This window comes from Parasteatoda tepidariorum, chromosome 2 (genome assembly GCF_982258835.1).
Source record: "Parasteatoda tepidariorum strain Cologne lab strain chromosome 2, Ptep-v5.0, whole genome shotgun sequence".
NCBI classification, from domain to species: Eukaryota; Metazoa; Arthropoda; class Arachnida; order Araneae; family Theridiidae; genus Parasteatoda; species Parasteatoda tepidariorum.
Window position 1 is genome coordinate 7,849,869 of NC_141756.1, and position 25,341 is coordinate 7,875,209.

Genomic DNA, 25,341 nt, shown 5'->3' on the forward strand with positions numbered 1-25,341 from the left:
CTTAGTCATAAATAAATTTTAACTTAGTCTGGAAATTTAAAGACCAAACATTAAATAAGTCTTTAAAATTTGAAGATCTCAAACGAGAGAGGTACTCAGAGTGAGGGAAGTTTCGAATATCATTAAACAGAAACAGTTGTCTTGGAAAGACTCTTTTTTCGTTTCAAATTAAAACTGCAAACGCTATGACTCAAACAGTTTAAATGAATTTCGTTAATTGGAAGCTTTCGTAAACACTCGTAAAGACAGGGCATAGTCTTCATTTAGACTTTAAAGACACTTTGCACAAGTTCACTAAAATGTAACTTGAAGCTTTATTCACTTAGCTTTACTATTAAGAAAATTTAAAGAGAGAAAAATGTAGTTTCAATGAAATCGATGAGAATGTCTTAGAAACAAAACTGTGAAATATTTCTTAGAATACTACTACAATACTACAATAGACTTTTATAGATTGCGAGATGTAACATAGCAAGTTTTATTAGAATAAAAATAATCGTGAAATATATAACATCTTTGTAACAAAATAGACCTTTTAGAGTAGATAAAGAGAGTTTTTATGAAGCGTGATACACTTCCTTTTCTTCGTTTGGCTAAAGAATGTATTCTCGAATTTTTCAAGCCTCTCATTCCATTATAAAAAGAATATTAAAACTTTGAAGCACTTGTGTGTCATTTTCTAATTTTCTTTCAAAAATTCATTGTGAGTCAACAAAAGACGTAAATGTAACCAATATTTTTTACTATAACATCTGCAAAGATAATATATTTGCTGAACATCTATTCTATTTTTTTCTATTATTGATCTGCTTATTTCAGGCATAGGAAACGCATTCTCTACAATATTGCACTAGCATTCATAGCAATTGTTTCCCTGATATTTATAATCATTATATTCAACTACAGATTAATAAGATTCATGTTTGTATTTACTTAGTAAAGTGCAAAAGAAGAATTTATTCAAATCTCAGAATTGAAACACATTCCAAACTTTCAAATGTTATACAGCACCATTGATTTGGCTTACATTAAGAGGATAACTAAATAAGGTAACTAAGACAGTCACATTCAATGGATTGAAATAGTCATATTTAGATTTTTTACAATAGTCGTATTTCACTCTCCAGGCGTTGAGATCCTAGGATAAATTGTACGGAAATTTACCGTCAACGCACTATTTTTCCATTTAATAACATTAAGTTTTTTACTACAGGCAAGACTGCATATAAAAGTTCGGAAAAATCTTCAGAAGGCTAAATTATTAAGACATGCACATTTGAATGAGTGAGATACCCATATTCGAATGATTGATAAAGTTTCCACACTGTGAACATTAAGATAGTCACGAAAAGTGCATTCTTCTTTCACTAATCTCTTGCTTCGAATGTTTTTTTTATACAAAAATGAATTTTGTGAATTCCAGATGCTACAGCATTTCTTTGACAGCTTCAATTATGCATCTCGCACTGATTCCAAACATGTCCATGAGAGCCTCTCCTGGACCACTCCTTGGCAGACCCGATACTGCCAGCCTTTTCAGAATGATGTCCTTTTCCATGGACGTCGCTTCACTCACGGCATCTCCTATTCCACCTGTTCATAAAAATATTCGGAGTAAGAGTGATATTAAATTAGTTCAATGCATTTAATTATATGAATTATATGATTTATCAGTGATTTAACATACAAATCCCTTCATGTTTAAAAAGTATTAAAAGTAAAGTAATATAAAATTCAAAAACCACCCTATCAAGTGTGTATAAAAATGTCAATTTTTATTTATTTATTTTTAGCAGCAGCACTTGATACATATATCATTCATCACTGGAGCATGCAAACACTCCACGGAGATATACTATGAGAATAAACATTGAACATAAATTAACATCTAATTAAACATATAACATAAAAATACTAAAAGATTATAGGCATTTAAAATATTCGAGCATTAAAAACATTGTTTTTATTTATTTATTTATTTTGGTACTTCTTAATGGGCCACATTACATGGTTTGATCTAACTCACACAACTCAACCACAATTCTAAGTTTCTTATTTATTCTATAATAGGAAACTTATACTGGACTGGAAACTTAGAATTCATAGGATACATTATTATACAGGATATAGCTTATAAATAGTTATATCATTACATTATTATACTAATTATTTATAATAATATAATAATTATATTATTATAAATAATTATATTATTATATTAATATTATTATAAATAAGTATATTATTATATTAATATTATTATAAATAAGTATATTATTATATTAATATTATTATAAATAATTATATTATTTTAATATAATTATACTGGATCTAACTTATAAACAGGATAAGAAATTTAGAATTAATAGGAATAGGAAACCTATTCCTATTAATTCTAAGTTTCCTATCCAGAAAGATTTCTATAAATTATGAAAGCTTACTGATTGAGTGAAAAGGTTACTTAACTGCTAAGAAAACGTCCTGATTTTTTTTTCTCAGAAATGTTACTGATATAAAATAGAAATATTAGACCAGTATTTTACAGGGATTGCAATCATAACAAGTTTTCAAACTTGAATCATTGAATCCTTTAAAATGATACTTAGCGTGTTTCATCAACGAAACTGAGAAATAAACTAAGAAGCAAAAATTAAGAGGTGCATAGAACTACTTTGATGATGCGTAAAAGCGTCATTTTTATATTTAACGATATTTCTTAAAAATATCAAATAATTAATTTATAATAATTTGTTGGACATTATTTTAAAATTTCATATGATTAAATACAAAGCTTATCTTTTGACACTTATGCTAATAATAAACACTTTACGCTATTTAGCTGCAATTTCTTCAGAGACAAGTGCGTTCTTTAGTAATCCATGTAAAAAAAATCTAGTATTGATGGCGAAAATAAAAATATTTAAACCAACTAGACTTGAAAATAACCAGTCGTGACGAGGCGAGTCAACCAAAAAAAAAAAAAAGAAGAAGAAAAAAAAAAAAAAAAACTTCGACTTAAATTTCTCTATTTCCTCTATTAATAACTTCCGATCGCTTTTTAAAAATAGTTAAATTTTAAAATTACATCAGTGTAGTCTGTCTGGAAAATAGAATTTTTATTAAAATATTAAAATGTCCGAAATTTGAAATTCTGATCTTTCAGAATCCATCGATTTTGGGGTGGAAAGATTTATGAGGAAGGTGAGTTTCGTTTTTAACAACTGACATATTTCAAAGTTGTAATGTATACATTATTTTGCCTCCCCAAATATTTTTACATAAAGTTCTGTTCATATCACTGTGTTTAACTAAATTTTGTCATATACTTATATTATTTTTTATTATTGATTTAACTTTTTTATATCCATAGATTATTTTTTATATGAATTTTTTAAAAAATATAATTCATTCCAAGCAATGTCGATACTGGTCACCGACTCATTAGGTTTGAGGACAAAAATGACTACCAAGTTATAAGAGTCTATCGGCCACTGGCTACTTAAATTAAAATTTAAATTTTCAGCTCATCTTAGTTGGATAGTACACTGTATAAAAATTCCGAGCCACGTTGCACCAAAAATTAGTATTCATTTGCTGGCTACATTAAAATTGGAGCTCAATTTCACCATATTTTGTTATTTTTACTAGCTCCAAATGCCAGTAGAAGATTGCACCAAAAGTAGCTGGTTTGAAGAAACAAAACATCTATTTTCTTTTTATTTCTTTTATAAAAGTAGAGGAAGGTTACACCATTATTAAATATTTTTAAAGAGCTCAAATGCAGGCCAAGGTATAGCTATTTGCAGTAACAAAACCACTTACCGTAAGAAGTCATTTTATGACAAACCTCTAACCATTTTATGCCGTCAACCAAATTTGAAAAGGATACATAAAAAGAAATGAACTTAAATTCATGTAAATGTGCCCTTTACCTAACTAAATAAGTGGAAACTCGAAACAACATGCATGAGTCGTCCTGAAACACCGAGACGGAGTTTTAAGAAAACATGGCGTCGTAAACAAATATCGTTTAGTTTACAGTCACCGTCAAAGTTTTGCGTCTCTTACCAAATTTTGGTGCAGTCAGTTACACCGTGGAAATATTTCTCGATCGTACTTCACAATTTATGGTGCAACTGAAATAAAATGATCTCTCTCTCTCTCTCTCTGTTTAACGTCCTGTTAACTGAACTTTAGGATAATAAGAAACTTTGCACCAAATACTGGTTAGGGATTTACCGAATTTTTTACAGTGTAACGGAGAGAATTTGATCGAAATCTTCTTTAAATAGTTGGCTACTTCACGCATTTTGTCCTGAGCACCGTGGAGAAGTTATTGATCTCCAGTTTTCCTACCTTGGGGGTAATGATCTTCAACTGTGACGATATTTCCCGAACATTCTCTGCCGTGGATGAGAATCGAATCCCTGTCAATCGGTTTCAGTGTGAATGGATCCATCACTCTGACGTGGATGTCTTCTTTTGACAGTTCATCGGCGGCTCTCAGAGACTCGTGCAACGTCACTCCTGAAGCTATCACCAGAACCCGATCGCTGTCGGACCTTTTAACGATCTGCAAATAAAATAAAAATAGTTGTTAGCCTTGTGGGGAGTATGTTATCGACTATGTCATCTATGCAAAGGTACCGCAACATAGAATCGAGTTAACATGTCATATAGAGTGAATTGGAATTGTATTTTTGTAGTGGTAGACGCACTACAATACTCCTCCACCAGAATTTTATCTGTTAGAATATAGTTTTATTGAATTCGATGCATAGGATACCACTAGTTGATTCATTGCTGTTTTGTGAGAAGCCGGGAGTGCAGTGTTAAGATCACCGTACTTCTGAGTGCTGATCGTGAGAGCTGTATCAGGAGAGCCTCACGGTCATGGCCTCTCCTGCGTTGTCATTAGCAGTCGAGTGTATACAGGAAGACGTTGTGCGTGATAGAGACTGAGTAGCAACAGCGCAAGGAGGTGGATAATGTCGCAGTCACAAGCTGCAAGTTAACTGTTCAATGTGGACCATCCATCGAAGTAGGCGTGTTCAAATCGAAGTGGGAGTTTCTGTCAAGGTAGGCGTTTTCCCATCACGTCCGGATCACCAATGTGAGGAAAGGAGTTATCGACAATTTCAACCTTCATCTATGAAAGGAACCCCGACATAGAATCGAGTTAACATGTCTAATATACCAGTGAATTGGAATTGTATTTTTGTAGTGGTAGGGTACAGCCTAAACCAAAAAGAAAAGTATCTTTTTGAACAAAAAATAAAATAATTTGCTAAAAATATGGACAAAATAGGGTAAATAATAAAGATTAATGAAAAGAGAAGACAAAAAAATTATTAAAATAAAATATTTTTAAAAAATATCAAAAAAACATTTTAAAAAAATTTAAAATATAGGGGAGAGTGGAGTAGCCCCGTCCACTTAAGGAGTATTGCTTATATTTCTGTATAATATTGAGTAATAATCAATATTTTTGTATGTTTCTATTGTTTTATCATCTAATTAAATAATGCAAAAAGAATAAACCAAAAAAAGAAAAGTTCAACTTAAAAATATAAAAATTTAAAGAAACATGCTTGTCAGCTCTTTTCAAAATGTGTCGGGTAGCCCCACCCAGTTACAAAAATTATGTTTTTTGACTGTTTTTTCAGGTGTAAATGAAAATGACCAATGTATTGACAATAGATAAACCTCATTTATCATTTTCATAACAAAATTATTTTATTTTTTACATATTTATACACTTTTAGTGAATTCTATCATTTAATAACAACAATATTTGTTATTAAAAGTGCATATAACATTCAAATTTGAAGCAATGAAATAATAATCTTTGCAACCGTACATTTATCGACGAAATAAAATTGGGCGGTGATACCCGAGATTCATGTGAGCGGGGCTACCCGAAATCCAATTTTTTTGTAAATTTGTAATTAATCAAAAAAATTTTTACATATAAACTTCTTTCTTTGTGCAAAGTAAACCTAAGACTACATACTTTAATGCTGCATCTATAGAAAAAACTATTTTTTTAGTATTAAAATGAAGTTTAATCGAAACATTCAACCAATTTTTCTTGATTTCATGACTACTGAATTCAACATATTTTCAAAACTATTGTTTACCATGTTAACAGCTTCATAAATACTTTAAACTTTGAAAATAATATTTTTTTAATATAGAAATTAATGTCCGATGGCCCATTGACTTGAAAAAATATTCTATACATATGAAATTGACAGTGGGCGGGGCTACCCGATTCTCACCTACGTATATAAAATAAAATAAATAAGATAAAATATTAAATAAATAAAATTAATAAAATTAAATAAATAAAATTATTAAGATCATTATTAGAGAAGGTTTTTCTTGGATTATCACTAATAATCAAGCATTTTTAGAATTTATTAAACAAAATAAAATTAATTTCATTGCGACTTTTGATTTTTAGGACCTTTTCAACAGCATTCCCCTTTCTATACTAATCTTTAATAAGATGTTGTTTTGAGTTATTACTATAATTTTAAAAATATTCTTAATTGCGATTTTGATTATTAGGAAATTCTAATTATTTTTTTTAATCTTTTTAATAATTATCTTTAAAATGGAAAATGTATTTTTATTCCAATTGATTAAATACCACAAGGAGCTAATTTTTCATCTCTCTTAACGAACTTATTTTGACACTTTTATTAAAAAAATATACTCAATATTAAATTTGTTTTTAGATTTATTGATGTTTTAATTATCTTTAATTTTAAAACCTTAAGCAATTTTGTCAAATAAAAATTACCCCCGAGGAACTTGCTTCCTAATCATGATGACAATATTGATTTTGATTTTTTGAATTTGGGTATTAAAAATGAAGAAAATATCTACTTTGTTGATTTATGCTATAAAAGAAATTATTGTAATTTGAATATAAATAAACTAGTTGCTTGGAATTCTAATGTTTCTAATAACATCTATTTAAATGCCATTTTTAATCGAATGAATAAAATTAAAAGAATATATAGTAATGTTTACTTATCCAAAAACAAATAGACAAACTCTTTTAAAACTCCTTATAAGACAATGGATGTCCAACTAAAGTAAAAAATCCATCTATTTACGCTGCCAACTCCATTTCCGCTTCTGTTTTCCTATTTTGTAATCTTATAACGAAAATATTTTAAATCATTCTTGAAAGATTCCGGTTTGTGTAAGTTCATTTGAATTCGCTACTTGCCTTATAGATTTCGTTTTGTTCTGTATTTTATTTACATTTTATATTCTCTTTTTTGATATATATTTTTACTTAATGTGTTCTATTTATGTACTAGTTTTTTTGAGTGCTCCTTACACTATTGTATTGATATTTTGAAATCGGCCTACATTGATACAATATTAGAAAGCACTCCTTTTTGCGGATATAATCGTATGGGCTGATGAAGAGATAATATCTTTTCACTATTTTGTTTTCCAACCTTTTAATATAGATTTATAGATTATTTTTTTATGTTTTTTTTTCAATTTTCAAAAAATATTGCACTTTAAAATTTTTTCTTCTTTTCTTTTCATTAATCTTTATTATTTTCCATGCTTTTCCTATATTTTTAACTTATTTTATGAGTTCTACGTACTTGCAACTTATGCGCTGTAAATAACCGTGTGCGGAATTCGTGTCAACCGGTTATTGGTGGGATTCGTACCATGGGTCACCTCATTGGGAGGCAAGCACTCTATCTCTTTAGCCACCACTGCTCGAGATCAGATAAATATAATATATTTTTAAAAAATATTTAAATTTTACAAACAACATATCTCAATGAAAGGGAACTTTCCTGTAATTGCATCTAATATCGCCATCTGGTGAGGTTTTTATTATCGGAAAATGTGTAACGCTTTTTTGATCCAATCATAGGTAGATTGGATATCCTTATGGAAATATATATCCGTGTTTCAAATTAGGATTGAAACTAATTTTAAGTGCATTACGTGACATCAAATGATCATTGTTGGATAAATGTTTTCTCAAAACAGCAACAAAAAGAAAACTATAAAAGAACTAGATGATAGAGATAGCGGACTTAGCTGTGTCTAGCAAGCGCTCTGTCTACACTATTCTCCTAGTCTACAATCGTTAGCTTAGATTCTCCAACTTCATTACGTGATATTACGTGCATTGCGTAACATTAAATGTTCATTGTTGGACAAATCTTTTCCCAAAACAGCAAAAAAAGAAAGAAAAGAAACTGCAAAAAAACCGGATGATAGAGATAGCGGACTTAGCTCAGTCTACCATACAATCTGTATACATTATTCTCTTAGTCTACGATTGTTACCTTAGCTCTTCCAACTTCGAAATTGTCTTGGTTTCCATAAATAACAGGAGTCTCCGGCCTCGAAGTTCTAATGTAACAGATACCGTTCGTGTTCGCGGCTAATTCACAAGCTCTTTCCGTCGACACTGCGTCACTCGGGTAGAACACTGTGCTGCCATAAATAGACCTGAAGAGAGCGAGATCTTCAAGTCCCATTTGTGAAGGTCCATCCTCTCCTGAAATTAAGGATTAAATAGCATATTTAAAACAAAAAATAGTACATTAATTAAAATTTTAACAAAATAAATTTGTAATATAGTAATATATCAATAAGAAATATGCTTATAATAAATTGTGAAGCAAATATTACTTGATGTGATATTTAATAAGTTATTACCCAAAATAGTGCTTTATGGGATCATGATTTTATATGTTTGTAACAATTACATCTGAAGTCCGACTTTCTAATCAGTATATCTTCTTCTTCATAATATACAATTCCAACACACATAATTTACCATTTAGCATTTAGTTGCGTCTTTAAACAATGTTACTGTGCTAACATTTTATTTTATTTTACAAACGGTGTTGATTTGCTGACATGATTCTGAGTTTGAAATTGTTATTGTTTGAAACTATCAACAGCAATGTACTTTTGAACGCAAACCTGAAGACAAGGGAACTCCTGGATCAAGCATTGGTACAAGCTAGCCTTCGTGAAGGATTTTTTGATGGAACTAACCAGCATTTGCGTTGCATGGAGAGAAAAACCACGAAAACGAAGCCGGGTGGAAAGGAGATTCAAGCCCATGATCCATCTACCACTCTTGACGCGCAGTCTGATTGGTACGAGCTGGGAGCAGAATTTGTATGAACCAACCTCCATTTGGATTTGAACCTGGATCTCTTCATATGAAAGTGTGAATGCTCTAACTTCTGAGCCACCGTGGCTCTGTGTTAACATCATTTTATAACCCCCATTTAACAGACTACCCAATTTTGAGTTCACGGCTACCAACGTTCATAAGTCTTGCAATCAAATTACTCAAAATAGAACAAATGCGGATAAACTAGATCAGTAAATCTCATCAGCAGCCAATCAGCTGCTTGCTTCTTTCGGTTTTTGATGACATTATTTCGTTTTCCTTTTCCCTTCAGTTGCCATTAGCAACCATTTTATGAATCAATTGACCAATTGACAGACATTTTTACAAGTTACGAGCCATTTTAATAACAATTCCTGACAAATAACTGTTCTAATTTAGATCGTACATTAAATAGCATTGATTTATACGCACCAATAGAAACTCCAGAGTGAGATCCACAGCATTTGATATTAGCTTGAGAAATGGCAGCCATCCTGAGTTGATCCATTGATCTGGTGAAGAAAGCTGCAAAGGTACTCACAAAAGGAATGGTTCTGTTTCTGCAAGATGCCCCGATTGCAACACCTACCATGTTCTGCTCGGCAATAAAACATTCGATGAAGCGATCGGGGAATGCGTCTCGAAACTTGACGGAGAAAGTGGAATTCTTTGTATCTGCATCCAAGGCGACAATACGGTCGCTACTTTGTCCCAGTTTCGCCAATGCTGCGCCATAAGATAGTCGAGTAGCCACCTTAAAAAAGTTAAATTATATTGAATTGTGTAAATTTTCAAAGATAATTAATAAGTATAGAGATATTTCTGAAATAATAGTTAGGTATATACAGTATACTGACGAAAATATTTGAAAAATATTTTTCAAAATTGAAATTTATGTTACATTTTACTAACGTAATTTAATAGAGTCGTAAAAAAATTCGAGAAGAAAAAGTTTAAGAAGGCTTTTTTCAAAGAGATAATTAGAAAAAAAGAAACAAAGAGGAACTTATACGTGTGTTTAATTTTTCTACTGAAAGAACTTCTTTCCTAAAAGGACTTTTTTTTCAAAGGAACGAGGAAAATCTTTGCGTAGATTATATTTAAAAAAAAAGTGTAAAAAGTTCAAGAAGAAAAAGTTTAAGAAGGCCTTCTTGCAGAAATAATTAGAAAAAAAAGGAACTTTTACGTGTGCTTACTTATTCTCCTAAGAACGCTTAGCGTACATTCAATTTTTAAAAAAAAGTGTAAAAAGTTTAAGAAGAAAAGATTTAAAAAGGTTTTTTGCAGAGAGATAATTAAAAAAAAAAGGAACTTATACTTGTTCTTACTTTTTCTCGTACCAAAACCTTCTCCTAAAAGAACGAGGAAAAACAGCGTAGATTCTATTAAAAAAAATAAGTGTAAAAAGTTCGAGAAGAAAACGCTTAAGAAGGATTCTTGCAGAGAGATAATTACAAAAAAGGGTACTTGTGCGTGTTTTACTTATCTAATGAAAAAACTTTTCTCCTAAAAGGACGAAGAAAAACTTTGCGTACATTCAATTCAGAAAAATAAGTGTAAACAGTTAGAGAAGATAAAGTTTAAGAAGGATTTTTGCAGAGAGATAAAAATATTTAAAAAAAAAGGGAACTTGAGCTTGTGTTTACTTTTCTAATATATGGATTTTTCTCCTAAAAGGACGAGGAAAAACTTTGCGTACATTCAATTCAAAAAAATAAGTGTAAACAGTTAGAGAAGATAAAGTTTAAGAAGGATTTTTGCAGAGAGATAAATATGTTAAAAAAAGGGAACTTGTGCTTGTGTGTACTTTTCTAATATATGGATTTTTCTCCTAAAAGGACAAGGAAAAACTTTGCGTAGATTCAATTAAAAAAAAAATTACTGTAAAAAGTTCGTGAAGAAATTGTTTAAGAAGGATTTTTGCAGAAAGATAATTAAAAAAAAATGAAAGTTTATATGCGTGCTTACTTTTTCTCCTAAAAGATAGTTAGGATCTTCTTTCAGTTTGATTTCTTCTAAATTGGCATCTGGCACGGAATCTGTTGGGTGAAGAGGTTTGAGTTTCTCAAATGAACCCTTACGAGTTAGTTCTTCTTGGATTGTTTTAATAATTGCAATTCCCTTCATGGAGAGAATTTTTCCATGCCAGTTTTCACTGTCTTCGATATCTAAATGGGCAAATTGTAGAAAGTACGCAATAAATTATAAATTTGTATTTTCTCAGCTATTAGGTATGCAATTAAGTTTTAAGGTATCGTTTTTGTAAAAAATGTACCCTCAGAAAAATCAAATCAAAGTTGAACCATAATGCTTGTACCTTGAACCACAATACGCTTCAGATTTGGTGCTAACTTAATAAATAAATTGGTCCATATTTTCGTTCAAGTTTAACCTTTTGATCGTGAAATTAGGTTTAAGAAATGCAATAAAATAAGCACCATATTAAGATTACCGTAAACTTGAACGATTAATATGATTTAACACGTTGCAAAGTTTATAACAGTGCAAAACTTAACTTTCCAAATATGGTAACAAACAAATTAATTACGCGAAGTTTCTTCCCTCAATTGCCCATTCTACTTTGCATTAGCACTTAGTCAAAATTGCTCGAATTTAACTTTTAGTCGATAACTTAAACTGAAATGGAAAAAAAAGTATTAAAGACAAAGACAACTTTAAAGACAAAGTATCTGTAACTTTTAAATTGCAAAAAACTATTTTGAAAAATTTAAATCATTCAATTAAATCTGTAATAAATGAAATAAAAAGTTGTGTTCTGTCTGTCTGCGCGTGTTTCTCAATCTTACAACTCAAGAACAGTTTATTCTAGGGTTCTGAAACTTGAACAGGGGAAGCGAGGAGGGATGTCAGTCCTAAGTCCAAAAACTCGTTAAAAATTATGGTGACTGCGTTCAGGAGAAATGTGACGAAAACGACTTTTTCTCATAGGTTTAGGATTACGCATCATTGCACTCTAAACTGCAGACGATTCTATTTCTTTTCCAATCGTTTAGGTAATACCAGTGTTGTTTGCTAGATTACAGCTCTATTTAATTAAGAACGAAATTCACTGGGAGTTTATTTCACTTTTATATTGTTGTAGTTGTAAATGTTGTATTTCATTTACGTCACACTAGAGCTGCACATTAGGCTATTGGTGACTGTCTGGGAAACATCCCTGAGAATGATCCAAAGATATGCCATCACAATTTCGATCCTATGCATAGGGGATGGCACCCCCGCTTCCGTAGACCGACAAATTGCGCACGAATTTGAGCACTTTACGGTAGAACAGTTTAACGAGGACCCATACCGCACACCCTCAGTCACTACGCAGACTGATCCAAGTAGTCACCCACCCGCACACTGACCGCACCCAGTGATGTTTGATTTCGGTGATCTGTTTGGAACCGTGTCTTAGCGATCAGTCTACTGCGGGTCATTTGCACATTTATAATTTATCTTTGATAACGTAACCAACAAGGACGTAAGATCAATATGAAGGGATAGGGCTGCGGCAATTTCAGTAAAACAATATTTTGAAAGCTATCTGAAACTATATATTTATTTCGTGATTTTTAAAATGTTTCTATAAAATTAAATTACATACATTCAATAAAAATTGAATATATATTACAGTGGGAATTTTGGAATGTGGTTCTTATTTCTTGATTGTGGTAAATACAGACTATTAATATTTGGCAGTGATTAATAGCATTTTTTTGGTACCGCATAATTCAGAAAATATTTATTTATGTTTACTTTTTTTCATACTTAATCTTTATTTTAATGACTTGAGCTTCCAAAAAAAAGGTTTTGCTTAATCTAATAATGTAAAGTCACAGAAAAGGGCAACATGAAAAAAGAAATACTTTTCAGTTATGTTGATGTGCCTTTCAATTATGTGCAGGACTGCTTAGAGTTAATTATCCGCGAATCAATAATGATTGACGATTTTCTACCCCATACGAAGAATGGGTATTCAGCTAGTTATTAACTAATAAAAATTATTTAGAAATTTAACGGTAATACGGTTATTCTGATATATCAAAAAATAATTTAAAGGAAAGAATATCATAGGAAGACTTATTAATGATTGTGTATAATTTCTGTCGTGCTTGTTCTTTCCAATGCATCAAGCGTAGTCTTTATTTAAATGTATATCATAAAAGTTAAATTCCATCGCAACATTAAAATGTGTCAAGATAATAAATATTTAAACTAAGAGAGAAAAATTGATTCTTACCTGGAAATTTTTTGCCCTTGAATGTTTTGGCGACAATCGCGGTAGGAATTTCTTTTACGCTCTTTGCACCTTCTAGATATTTGCAAAGTTCATTTACATTATGCCCATCCACAACGTAAGTATTTAGACTGAAAGAATGCAAAAACACAGTTCATAATTTTATTATAAATACGTTTCAGACAATAAAATGTTTTTAAACTTTTTTAAAATTTGTATTGAGCCGGTGCATAAGTAATAAAGCAAACACAAACAATATTTTGTGATCGCTTTTCTGCAAACTTTATAAAAGCATTAAAGTATTTTATTTTCGTTTCTCAGCAGTTTCATAAACATTGCAAGAAGGTTTCAACTGTTATGAATTTAAACTATTGTGCTGCCATCCATTTTTGGAGATTAAAATAATAGATAGAAAAAGCTAAACAGCCTTGCTCGAATTACCACAGTTAAATAGTGATTACACAAATTCCACACATTGTTTTGAGCTTTCGAACTACTCTCTCTTGGACTTGACGTCCTCTAAGAACAATATCGTATGCTGTTTTCGATATTCATCACAAAGTTTCTCTTTCCAATTTGTATTTTAAGCAATAATGTGCTACGTGCCTACAATTTTTGTGTGAATAACGTTTTTTGTTCTAATTTGATTAAAAATTTCATATTTGTTTTTAAAAAAATAAATAAAAAATAAAAAAAATTAAAAAAAAAGCACGATTTGGAAATAAGAATTGCAACGCTCAAAAACAGACTCTCATTTTCAAGACTTGTGAGACGTGAATGAGAAGAAAAACAAAAGTGATTTCAAAATATTAAATGCAAATTTTGCCTACGAAGAATGGAAAAATAAAAATGAGAAACAAAATTAGAAAAACTACAGTAGCCGAGAGAGAAAAAAGATTAAAAACAGGTCTAGAAAAAACACAGTAAGCACGAAAAGTTTTGAGCGCTAGAAGTTATGGAACATTATGGACTGATATTTCCGATTTGTAAGTAAGTGAAGCGAATGAAGTTTCTGATCAATAATATCTTTCCGCTTCAGCTTCTTGGAATTAATTTAATTATATACTTTTGTCTTTAAAAAAGCATTCGTGACAAACATTAAACGTAACCTATGTTATTACTAATTCTACTCAACTTTAAAAGGATATTAAAAAAAATTATTCTATTTGCAATTATTTTTAGCTATTTAACTAGATAACACTGGGGAACATTTCTTTCTTGTTTTCTGTTGCATGAGATTGTTTTTAAAACGGATCTTAGATATTTTCTAAACTGAATTATTTTTATACGAACATTTTTAGAGTATTTTTTTTTCGTAAAAGTCAAAATATTTTAATTTTTCGAAAGTTCAAAAGTTTCGAAAATTTAAATATTTTATACAGAATATGGGCTCCCATAAGTGCGGCGAAAAACTTCTAGGGAAATTAGGGAAAGTCATCTGGATTAAAATTGCATATAAATCCATGCCCCGAAATGCCGCCGATAAGGGTGCCGATTACTCTTTGTTCATGTGTTTATGAACAGATCAAAATGGGAAAGCGTCCCTTGCCGCGTACGATGATATTTCCGGGCATGGGTTCGTATTCAATTTTAATCCTGAGGATATTCCCCAAACTCCCCTTGAACTTTGTCACAGGGTTTACGCGACGCCCTATTATGTATAACGTTTTAAGCGTGCACATTTCGGCAAATAATCGACTAAATATTTTTATAAAAAATCTGTTACTTTAAGAGCAAAACTTGAAATCCCCACACCCGAACTAGGCAAGATCAAGTATTTGTATAATACTTGATCTTGCTTACTTGATCATTAGTATTTGTATAAATACTTGATACTTGATCTTATAAATACAGTAAAAATTTATTCTCCAGTGTAATTTCTCCTTATGGATAAACATAATTTCAATTTTCTCAAAAGTAATGTATAAAAATTATGGACGATAATTAATTTTTAAAGATTACCCAAAAGCTTCCATCCTTGCCTTGTAGATATCGACATTGTGTTGATAGGGTGTTGGCTCACTCTGTCCTAATCTATTGACATCTAAGATTACAACAAGGTTGTCAAGCTTGTAGTGAGAGGCAAATGACAATGCTTCCCAGACAGAGCCCTCTGCTAATTCACCATCGCCCAGAACACAATAGACACGGTAACTGTCAGGAAAAAAAGAAAATAAATTAACGCTATAACCCAAATCAAATTTTTTTGATGGTTTTTCATTGATGAACCAACATAATCTTGATGGAAACCATCAATAATTCCATCATGAACCTTTATATTTTTGATGGTAACCAACATAAGTAACTATCACCCCAATAGGACCGATTTATGATGATCCAACATAAGAATAGCAACTTGATTTGATGGTATATTCCTGAGAAACAACAAAACTTCCCATTTAAACCATTATGGAAATGTATAGTTAGAACCATCACGGATCATCAGGGATTGTTAGTCCATAAGAATCAAACTTCTCTTGTTGGTTAACCATCACAGTATTAAAGTGGCATTTTCCATCATCGAATGATGGAAAACATGAACGCATAATGGAAAATGTTGGATGATGGTGACCATCAAATGATGTTGGACCATCATGAATCGCACTGAAATCTACATAAACCATCAAAATGACTAGATGGGACCCTTAAGCATTGTGACTTGGGAATGTAAGTTGAAGGAGTTTCAAGCTAAGATCGAACCTGAGACCTATCATATGGAAAGCGGATATCTTAACCACTTGGCTATGCATTCTCATTCAATAAACATATTTTATTTTTATATTAAATGAACTAAGACTTTGATCACACCTTACAGTGGAGGCTGCTGTTGCTCAAATTGTTTGCCTCATCCTATTGTTTACCTTATCCGATCATCCTTCCTTACTTAAACTAGGTTTGGTTTTGATAAGAATTTTGCTGATTTATGAATATTTCCCCTGTAAGATTCCCTTTCAAATATTTAAGGCACTTTTGAGGTTTATATGAGGTTGTTTTGCGGTGTCAAGGTGGATTTGACATTTATTTAAAGTTGATTTCAAAAACAATCGTAAAAGACCAACTTCCCAAGGTGTATAAGCTTAAAGTTGTTTTGAGGTAGATGGAAATCTACTTCAGAGAAACCAGCGCAGGGGGGTTGTTTGTGAGGTGTACGGATTTTTTTTCTACGCTTCATGTAAATACGTATCTTTGAGGCGCGAATAATTTCACCCTATTTAAACATAATTTTTTGTGAGTTATATATGAGGTTGGTTTTTTGAGGTCTAAATGAGGTTGAAATTGAGGTTTATTAATAAGGTTATTTCTGGCTTAAGACATAATGTCAATTTTTATCTCAGGTGTGTTTTTTTATATCTGTCAACCTCAAAAACATCTTGTTTGTTTTTGTAAGGGTGCATACAGAGTGTTCCATAAAAGCCATTCTTCAATGTGAAATTTTTGATTTCTTATGAAAAATAAAAAATAAAAAGGAATCACCATTTGGAGCCGCAAATTAATTTTTAATAGGGGAAAAAACAAAAATACTATCGAAATTTGACAAATCACAGTAGAAAAATACTATCGAAATTTAACAAATCACTGTAGAAAAATGTGGATGTAATAAAAAGACAAAACAGGTTTGATTGCGGGAGAAAATAGGGAGGAAAAAGAGAGGAATTAAAAGACGATTTTTAGAAACATCTTCAAGTTCTAACTTCCAGTTAGCCGCTTCCACAACTGTAACCGCATCCATATTCTTGTACTGCGTTCTGTCAGTTTTTGAGAGCGCTTTAGCTTTTTCTTCGTTTAAAGATTGATATGTGATTACTAATCTAAGCATGTACTTTTTTGTTTTAATTTTTGATAACGATACTAAAAATACATTTTAAGGATGATCTTCAGGAAACACTGCATTTTCTTAGCTTAATAAATTAACAGAAGTTGATTACAGTTGAACCATAATATTAGAATAACATAGTTTGAAAAAATTCTTTTTGTTGAACCAAACATACTTCAGTAATTTACATTGTTTAAAATGGTTTATATTTTACAATGTGATTCTGATCTCAGAATTTCACTTTCAAATAAAGATTATTTTTTCTAAGAAGCTTCAGAATCGATTTTGAAAATTAGTTTCTTCCTCTTGCATATTTCAATGGGTTATGTTTATTGGACAATTCTTATCATCGATTTTATATTTTCTTTACTTTTATGTTATCATTTAATTAAAAAAGGGGAGTAATATGTTGTTTTTTTTTAAATCAAATTTTGAATCTTTTTCCCTTCAAAAAAAGAAACTAAACACTCCGCATGTATCAGATAATTAAATGACGGAGAAGAAAAGAAATTGAAGCTGCTAACCTTCCTTTGTCGATATATTTTCCAACATATGCCATTCCTACAGCGCAGCTTAAACCTTGACCTAATGACCCTGTTGCTACATCAACGAAAGAAAGGCGCTAAACAAGACAAAACATCCAAAATTTAAATAAATATGACATAATTGGAAGATTAATATTGCAAAAAGAAATACCTAAATAAAAGAAAATAATATAACATTGGTTAGTCCATTGCCCTTTTTAATATGCATACGTAAAAAAGAAAAGATGTTTTCGCACTTTCAGTATCGTATCTATACACATTTCGAACAAAATAATTGAGCAACGTGCTTAATTTGAAAATAATATAGTTTAAAGAACATTAATGCGGTGAAACTTTATTTTATTTTTTCTTATTTCAAGAAAAGTAAGTATGTAAAAAGGAATCTATGTTTTTTAGATACTTGAGTACCATCAAACGCTCCAGCAATTTCATGAATATAAATCTTATTGAAACTATAAGCAAAAAACCAGAACAGAAACCACATGTTTTCGAGCTGGCTAACACGATGACCAACGAATCGACGAACCAATTTACAAACAAAAAATGAAAAAAAAAAGATCTTTTTTGTACTACTAACAAGGAAGTAAATACTTATAATAAACCAGTCATATAGAGCCGTTTTGGCTTAGGGGATAGAACATTCGCCTTCCAATTAGGTGAACCACGTTCGAATCCCAGTGAACGTTGGCCGATACGAATTCCGCACCCAGCTCGCACCGACCACAGTGCTGACATAAAATATCCTCAGTGGTTGACGGATGGGTTAGAGTTCCCTTGCCGTCAAGCTAACCGTGAAAGGTTTTCATGGTTTTCCTCCCCGTGTAGCGTAAATGCGGGTAAGTTCCATCATTAAGTCCTCCACCAAGGTAAATTTTCCCAATACTTTATCCCGGAGTTCCCTTGTCTTCTGGATTGGGTTCAAAACTACAAGGCTACGAGTTGAACATTGTAAATCGTAAACCGAAAGCTGGGTCGGCTGTTCAACGACAGTTATAAAAAAACCGCGTCATATCGTCAGATAATGGCTTTATTAGAAATAATTAAACTAATTTTTAGAAAATAATGTCTGATGTTTAAACAGCCTCTGATTTTATAGATATAGTTAGGCATATTTCAACTTATTATGTAGTGTATCCAATTTTCAATACCAAATACTTCCTAAGTATTGCATTAACAACATTTTATTGCATTACCTATAAGCTTTCTGTGTGTTTTTTAACCGAGCCTTTGTTATCTAAACTGTAGAAAATCCATAAATGTGCTGTAAAATCTGTAGAAAGTGTGTCGGGTATTTTTAAGACTTTTTTGTGCACATAAACCTCAAAAAGAAAATATTATCCATTAAAGAGTTCTGTTATCTACCCAATTAATTATGCTTATAAATTAAAATTTTTAATGTTTACAGTGATCATGAAAAAAGGGGGTGACCACCCTGCATAACTTATGATCTTATGATTGATAGAAGAGGATTTTTTTTAAATAATTCAATTTCTCTGGAACAATTCGACTGATTTTGTTCAAACTTTGTAATTTGCCGTTTAAAGCTACATTCTTCAAAATTAGGTAAGAAAATTGCATTCCTTACTGAATAAAATAATATATATATACAGGGTGCCTCAGTTAAACGTTTCAGAACTCCAAAGAGGGGTAGAGTGCATCCTAACGACTCGAAATCATATAGCAATGCGGGGTCGGAAAAGCTTTCCAGACGCGGTAGATGGCGTTGTACGAAAGTTCCCAGCTTTCCAGTGAGTTGGCCTTCTCGGTCACCCGACCTATCTTGTCTTGATTTTTATTTCTGGGGTCATATGGAAACACTGGTTTATGACATCACCGTTGACAATGCTGAGGAGCTGGTTGCAAGAATCGCACTAGTTGCCGGAGAAATTCGAGATATGCCTGGAGTATTGCGGAATGTTCGGATGTCCATGCGCCGGAGATGTGAGGTTGTGCATTGTAGCCCGTGGCAGAAACTTCGAACACTTACTTTGACCCATGTACCTTATGCTTTTTTCAATGTATTATTAAAACGATTTTTCACTTACGGTCTCCTTTCTTTGTGGTGCTTCTGTGTACATCACCGCTTCAGGAAAGCATTTCCGACCCCACATTGCTATATGATTTCGAGTTGTCAGGATGCACCCTACCCCTCTTAGGAGTTCTGAAACGTTTAACTGAGACACCCTGTATACATATATATATACAAAGGGCTACTTATTTTCAAGTATACGACGCACGTCTTGTGATACATGTAGAAATACAATGATGCATGCACTCACCCAGTTTCTCAAAAAGTGCTCAAAATAAAATGGATATCACCCTGAATAACTTTTGTTTTAATGACCAAAATTTCCAGAACTAAGTGCTGATTATAATGTTTAAAGGTTCGACCTTAAATATGTTAATTAATCAGTGCTAACTATTAATTAAACTACAAACACAGCCGCAAAAGCGCACTTTCTCTGAATAATATACGTTTTTTTTTGACAAGCTTGGATTTTTTGATATAAAAATAGAGTGGGAAGCCGCAACTGGAAAAGATGGTTCCGGTCATGGCGTACAACTATTAAATTTTTTGCCATTTTTTTTTTCTTTACCATGACGCACTTAAGTAGTTGTACGCCATGGTTCCGGCTATACAATCAAGAGAGTGGTCGAACGTTTGTGTATCCCTTAATGTTAATTTCACTTTGTTCGTATTTCACTAAGCTTCTGAATTTTTTAGGAGAATGGAAAAATTTCTACACAAAATCTTAAATTTAACCTATCTAAAAACAATTTCATGTAAGAAAAATCAATAGTTTTATTAATATTATTTTATTATTTAATAAGAGTCGAAAAAAGTTTGAGTTATAAAGTATGCAAACTTTTACGTTATTTTAAACTACAGAACTTTAAATGATAAAATTCAGAAGTTTTACAAAATTGGTTAATTAATTCTTAAATAAATTTTAAAAATATGCCTTTTTTTAAATTAAAAAATACTTTTTATAGTATTTAATAAAAAATAATGAAAAAAATATTGAAAATTTTTTTTACATGAAATTATCTTAAGATAAACTAAATTTATAGTTGAGTGCAAACATTTTAAGATACGCTTAATAAATTCACGAAATATAACGAAATCCTTAAAACGTTCGACTGTACTCTTGACTAAATCCACGGTACCATAAATTTCAGATAGCGGCTACTTTTTATAGTCAAAAATCCAAGCCCGTTGAAAAAAAGTTATGTTCATTCAAAGAAAGTATGTTTTTGTGTTTGATTCAGTAGATAAATCAATAATTGGCACTAATTAATTAAAATATTTGAGGTTGCCTCGATTAGCCATTATGATCTGCACTTGGATCAAATATTTTCGATCATTAGAACAAAAGTTATTAAGAATCATATAGTTTTTGTTTTAAATTTGTGCAATGTGCAATTATTCAATGTGTGTACTCTTGATCACTCGACACACATCCCAAGGGTAGTTTAGTTTCCCCCATTCGTTCAATAGCATCTCTCTATAAATATCTGTCATAGGACACGTATCTTCAGTCTTGTTGGCATTAAGCGTACCTAAACTTTGCTCTCCAGAAGTTGTCATTAAGCATATATAAACTTTGCTGTCCACAAAATGACATTTAGCGTACATAAACTGAGTTCTCCACAAGTTGACATTAAGCGTACATAAACTTTGCTTTCCACCAGTTCACATTAATGGTACATAAGCTTTGCTCTCCACAAGTTGGCATTAAACGTACTTAAACTTTGTTTTCCACAAGTTGGCATTAAGCTTACATAAACTTTGCTCTAAACAAGTTGACTTTAAAGTTACATGAACTTTTTCCCTTAACATGTTTATGCTCCCCCAATGCCATCAATATAGCGGAAACTCATTTCAGCTGCTGTAACGGTTAGTTAATTAGGACGAACTTTAAGGAGAAGTTCACTAAGATTCAGATTTTCATAACAGCCCATGATCGAAAACATCGTCGTTCGCCCCTAGGTGTTGTTCGCAACATGGATTGGGAGTGGTGGGCCGCTTCCTTGGCCATCACGCTTTCCTGATTTAAGTACCGCAGATTTCTTTCTTTGGGGGACACTAAAAAGCTCTGTGCACTTATCAATTGTGGATTCTGAAATGGGTCTAGTTGCAAGAATTGTCTATGTTGAGGATATGCAACAAAATCCAGTTGTATTTGAGGGAGTTCGCCGATCTATGGCTCGACGGTGCAACGACATTTTGTGGCATTTTCACATATCATCTACCGCACCACATAAAATATATTTACCAATAAATATTTCAGATTATCTCAGTCTTGCGTCTCTATCTTTCTTGCACCTGTCGTACTACTTTCCCGTGACGTTTCTGACCACGGGTTGCGGTGCAATTCTAAATCCTTGTGAAGTCCCCTATTTTCCCTTGAAGTTTTGTCCTAATAATCCTATAGAAACATAATATTGAGTGATTTTTACAGAAGCTGGATTACTATTGAGAGGATATGTCAGGTGGCCAAGGACAAACGTTTAAAGTACATACCAGGTATCGGATGATTACATGTATCTCAATGTATCACCCGTCTTTGTATGCCGAATGCTTGCAAATGAACAGTTTATAAATCATTTGGGCTGATCATGTATATTAGTTACGATCGAACCGTGTGTAAAGTTTAAGATTAAGAATAATTTTACTTGAATTTAAAATCATAAAGTAGCATACTGGCGTCGGATGGCCTTCCAAATCTGAGTCTATCTTCCTTAGATTCAGCAGATCGTCGATGGGAAACAGTCCTACTTCACCCCATGCTGCATACAGAATAGGAGCAGCATGACCCTGAAATATAGGCGAACATGTTTTAAATGATTACTTTAGTGGAATAAAAAATTGCAAATGATCATTAATTTGTTAGAAGTGATCAGCATTTTCAACGTCGAACCACATTAGTCTGAAAATTTACTGTAACTCTAAGATTAGAATGGGTACAAATTAGAACTTGTATCTATTTACTTATCTTATATATCTGTCTAAAAAATAACGATATTGTTTCCTACGTATCTTTTCATTCTGAATTGAATAAAACTATAAACGAGACGATGGGACGAATAGTTAAAAACTTATGAACGTGCTCCTATTAAAATTATTAATTTTGACATGACTTATGTACGCATTTACTTTGCTATCAAGGGGTTATCTGGACATATGAGGCACGTTTTCCAGAGGAAAATTTTTATACTAAAGTGAATGAAGAAAAATTCGAGTTGGTAAGACAAATATCTTTGAAGCTATAACGGTTTTTTTTTTATAAAAAGTGCAATTAAAAGTAGTGTATTTAAAAAAAAAATTTTCAAATTTTTTTAATATTAACTTTTTGATTCATGCTTGATTTTATACTATTAAATAAAACAAAATACATAGAATCACAGTATGCAGATATTCTGCATGCAAATATGAAATGTGTAAATGAGTGCAAGTACAAATTTGCACTTTGTGTGCAAAAAAGGCTTATAACTTCTAAACAATTAATCTGATCATTTAAAAATTAAATTTATTCAATTCATCGGGAAAAATTACATCGGAAATAATACCATACATGTTCGATGATACCTAAATAATGTAAAGAGTGCACATAAGTTCAAGTTAGAAAAGTATTTTTTTTATACGTTAAAACTCTTGAAACTTCTAAACCAAATATTTTATTGACTTGTGTAAAGTCACCTTCGACTCAACGTGAAAAATACACTGGAAGGAATGCCTCACTTGTAAGACAGCATTATCAAATGCATAAGTACGTGAACATTCAAAATTGTACTTTTTTGTACATAAGACCCTTATAACTTCTAAACTATTGGTCCAATCATCTCGTGAATGGCCTCATTCAATTTAGCGTAAAAAATGCATGAAGGAGAATGTCACCCCAAAACTCTCCTCTAAAAATGCTGAAGTGTACAGAATTTACTAAGGAATTTTTCTGCCACTTTTCCATAATTACATAACAAAGCTTTCTATGAAAAAATCTTGGTATTAATTTTTCTAAGGAAACTCCCTTTTTTGCTATAATTACTGAACTATAGACATTTTCAATTAAGTTTTCACAGTTCATTGAGCTTGCAAAAGACATCAGTTATGTTTTTAAATACATTTTAATGACAGTAATCAACAATTTTTCCGCACTGCCTCTAAAAAATTTAAGATACTCATCCTAACAAAGAGCTTGTAAAGAAAATTCTGACTCATAAACCATTAACCAAAATTTTTTCAGAATTACTCACATTGTTTACTTTCTCCACTGTTTTATTAATTGACACACAATAAACCTAATAGGTACATTAAATTATGACATTTTATATCATTCTTTACACGATTCAATGAAAGGAAAAAAATAATCTATATTATATAAAACGCTAATACCTATGTATCAATAAAACCGATGATATTTCTTTTCTCGCGTTGGCAACAGTTTTCATTTTTAATTGATAGGATTCTGCGCGCAAGAGCACGTAGTGAGCATCATATGTCTAATCGGGTGAATTCTCACCGAATTATCAAAAACATTCTCACAAAATTTTCTTCATCGAAGCGGATGCTTTACATCCGGCGTTCAGTACTATTTCATATTGTTTTACAACACGTGGTTTTAGCCCTCTGGTGGGAAAGACTTTAAAACAAAACTTACAACAGTTACTTTTCTCAACAACTGAAATTTAGAATAGTGTGATTAAGAAAAATATGCGAACTGTTTTCAATTTCAAATTAATATTGAAATGCACAGGTTTAGAATCTTCTACAGTGAAAAGTTTTCGGAACTTCAGTGTTCAAAAAAGTACACAAAAGCTAGACGTTAAGAACGTATCCAATGAGCGAGCAAAGCGAGCATCGGATTGCGAAGCAAAAGCAATCCGAAATGAGCTGCGAAAGCAGTTCCGGGGGTTGGCGAGCGCAAACGAGCAGGGGGCGAAGCCTCCTAGTTAACTTGAATTTCACTCTAAATGTATTTACTCATACAAGGAGATGTTGCGTTTGACTTATTTGAACCGGCGTAAAATTTAATCTGTGTTGATTTACTTATTTTGCTAAATTGAGAGCAGAATTTTTATATAACATATTTTTCTTACTTTTTTCATTATTTTATATTAATTTAAGTAAAAATAAGTGAAAAATATTATATTTAAGCATTTTAGTTAATTATGGTTTGGATACCATAATTTATTAAAATTATAATTAATTTATTAAAATGCATTAAGCACCAGTGTCTTTTTCTGCATTAAAGGTGAAACCTTCCAAACAATAATTTGCACTTATAATTTTTCGCATAATAGAAATATTCATCATTAAAATTTCTTTAATTTATAAAATCAATTATTGATAAAATTTTGAATATGATTGAAATATTTTCGAACAAATATAATTCCGATAATCTTGGAGCGAGAGCAGAACTCGACTATGCCAACCTTCATCTATCAAGAGGTACCTCAAGATCGAATCGAGTTTTATATACTAATGAATTGATGTTTAATTATCGTAGTGATAGTTACGTCATAATACTTCCCCACCAGAATTTTATCAGGGACA

The 25,341-nt window shown here is 31.5% G+C and overlaps 1 protein-coding gene across 2 annotated transcripts in view; it reads right to left on the minus strand.

The window, feature by feature from the left end:
* Positions 1-726: 726 nt before the first annotated feature.
* Positions 727-25,341, minus strand: part of LOC107453333 (transketolase) — a 44,122-nt gene continuing 19,507 nt past the window's right edge. For both annotated transcript variants that reach the window (XM_071177103.2, XM_071177104.2), the window contains exons 3-11: positions 22,492-22,605; positions 17,766-17,863; positions 15,390-15,581; positions 13,431-13,558; positions 11,153-11,352; positions 9,617-9,938; positions 8,340-8,554; positions 4,357-4,573; positions 727-1,593 (exon numbers count right to left, since the gene is read on the minus strand). In XM_071177103.2, coding sequence (XP_071033204.2) covers positions 1,427-1,593; positions 4,357-4,573; positions 8,340-8,554; positions 9,617-9,938; positions 11,153-11,352; positions 13,431-13,558; positions 15,390-15,581; positions 17,766-17,863; positions 22,492-22,605 — 1,653 coding nt within the window. In that variant the 3' untranslated portion in view covers positions 727-1,426. The remainder of the gene's footprint in view (positions 1,594-4,356; positions 4,574-8,339; positions 8,555-9,616; positions 9,939-11,152; positions 11,353-13,430; positions 13,559-15,389; positions 15,582-17,765; positions 17,864-22,491; positions 22,606-25,341) is intronic.